The sequence below is a fragment of the Eimeria tenella genome, genomic scaffold (assembly GCF_000499545.2).
Source record: "Eimeria tenella Houghton genomic scaffold, Eth_scaff4069, whole genome shotgun sequence".
In the NCBI taxonomy this organism is placed as follows: domain Eukaryota; phylum Apicomplexa; class Conoidasida; order Eucoccidiorida; family Eimeriidae; genus Eimeria; species Eimeria tenella.
The window spans coordinates 1-1,701 of record NW_013544984.1 but is presented as its reverse complement, the minus strand read 5'-3'; the positions used below and the strand labels follow the sequence as shown (position 1 = coordinate 1,701).

The 1,701-nt window shown below is 61.9% G+C and overlaps 1 protein-coding gene across 1 annotated transcript; it reads right to left on the bottom strand.

Annotated features, from left to right (window-relative positions):
• Nucleotides 1-836: 836 nt before the first annotated feature.
• Nucleotides 837-1,535, bottom strand: ETH_00036245 (uncharacterized protein; the record flags this gene model as incomplete). Its single annotated transcript, XM_013379846.1, has 2 exons — nucleotides 837-943; nucleotides 1,053-1,535. Coding segments are annotated over 2 exons (590 nt in total), but the record flags the coding sequence as incomplete, so codon positions are not given.
• Nucleotides 1,536-1,701: the final 166 nt, after the last annotated feature.

Genomic DNA, 1,701 nt, shown 5'->3' with positions numbered 1-1,701 from the left:
TTTCTCTCCCCCCCACCTGCCGCTGCAGCTGCAGAAGCAGCAGCGGCTGCAGCTGAGCCTAAACACCTAATTGCTGGTGCATATGCTGCAGCTGCAACAGCAGCGGCAGCACCTCAGTAAAAAAACCTAATTGCTTCTGTCGCTGCAGCAGCAGCAGTATCAGAAGCGCCTGCAACTCAGTCTTAAAGCTAAGGGCCTGCAGCAGCAGGCAGTGGGCTCTTGCTGCACAGCCCACAGATCCCTACGGGCATGTATGCTTGTCAACACAGAAGCAGCAAAAGGGGCAAATAGGGGGGAGCCAAATTCCTTTTAATGCTGAAAGGCTCCTTGGGGGGCCCCCCGCTCTGCCTAAATCGCTGCGTCGCTGCGCCTGCTGCTGCAGTTGCTGCTGCCCTGCTGCTGCGCTGCTGCACGCAGCCACGGCCCAGCAAAGTCCCCCGACGCTGCTGCAGGCTTTGGGCCAGGGTTTCTTGTGGCGGGGCAAGCTGCAGCTGGGTCTCAAGGGCCCCCAAGCGCCCCCAAGGTCCAGGGGCCCGAGGGGCCTCCAGGGGCCCCGAGGGGCCTCCAGGGGCCCCCAACCGACCCAAATAGCCCACTGATGTGGCCCACAGGGCTCCGCTTTTGGGGCCCTAGGGGCTGAGAAGATCCAGCAAAAAACGGGGCCCTTGGGGCCCCAATTATGAGTTGAGTGGGGGCATGCCCTCTTCTGACACCCGGAGCCCTCTTGGGGCCCCCAAGGCCCCAAGTGCGGGGCCCTTGGGGCCCCAAGAGGGCTCCAGGTGTCAGAAGAGGGCATTGAGGGCCCCATAGATCGTCTTTTCGTCAAGTGTACGTACACTCCAGAAGCTAGCAATGTGGCCGTCGGGCCTCAGCAGCAGCAGAAGGTCCTCTGGGCGAATTTGGCCGCGGGCTTCTTTAGACAGCAGCGTAGAAGCAAAGTTGCCTGCGCAGCGCAGCAGCAAAAACGCAGCAGCAGTTGCTGCTGGCACTGCTGCGAGCTGCGCCGTCCCAGCCCCACAGCTCCACAGGAGGTCCAGTGGTGCACAGCTTACTCTTGACCTCTGGTCCACTGGTCACGCGCCGCCACCCACAGGGCAAAGGGGCCCCTGGGGGGCCCACCCCCAAAGCTCCAAGAGCCTTTGCTTGCAGCTTGAAGGGCTCCAAACCCTGAGGGGCCTCCTCGTGGGAAGCAGAGGCCTCAAGGGTCTTTTCTTCTGCTGCCCACGTGACGCCAAAGACGAAGTCCGCTGGCGTGAACCTTGCAGGTGCTGCAGCAGCAGGCGCTGCAGCGGCAGGTGCTGCAGCAGTAGGTGCTGCAGTGGCAGGTGCTGCACCAGACGGTGCTGCGGCACAAGGTGCTGCAGCAGACGGTGCTGCAGCAGCAGTTGCTGCAGCAGCAAACGCTCTCTGAGTCTCCTTCCACTTGCTCAGCATGGCAAGAAGGCGAGGCTCGAAGCTCTCCGAAAGCAGCAGGAAGCAGTAAGAACAAAGTGGGGAGGCCAGGGCGGGCAAATCCACTGTGGAAAGGCAGTAGACTGCAGCAGGAACAGCAGCAACAGCAGCAACATGGGACGTACGTCTCTTGCAGAAGCTACAAAACAGCAGCATCAGCAGCAAAAGCAGCAAGTCCTGCAGCAACAGGCCCAACTTCCGCTACTACCGCTGCTGCCGCTGCTGCAGCTGCGCCTCCGCCGCGCCACG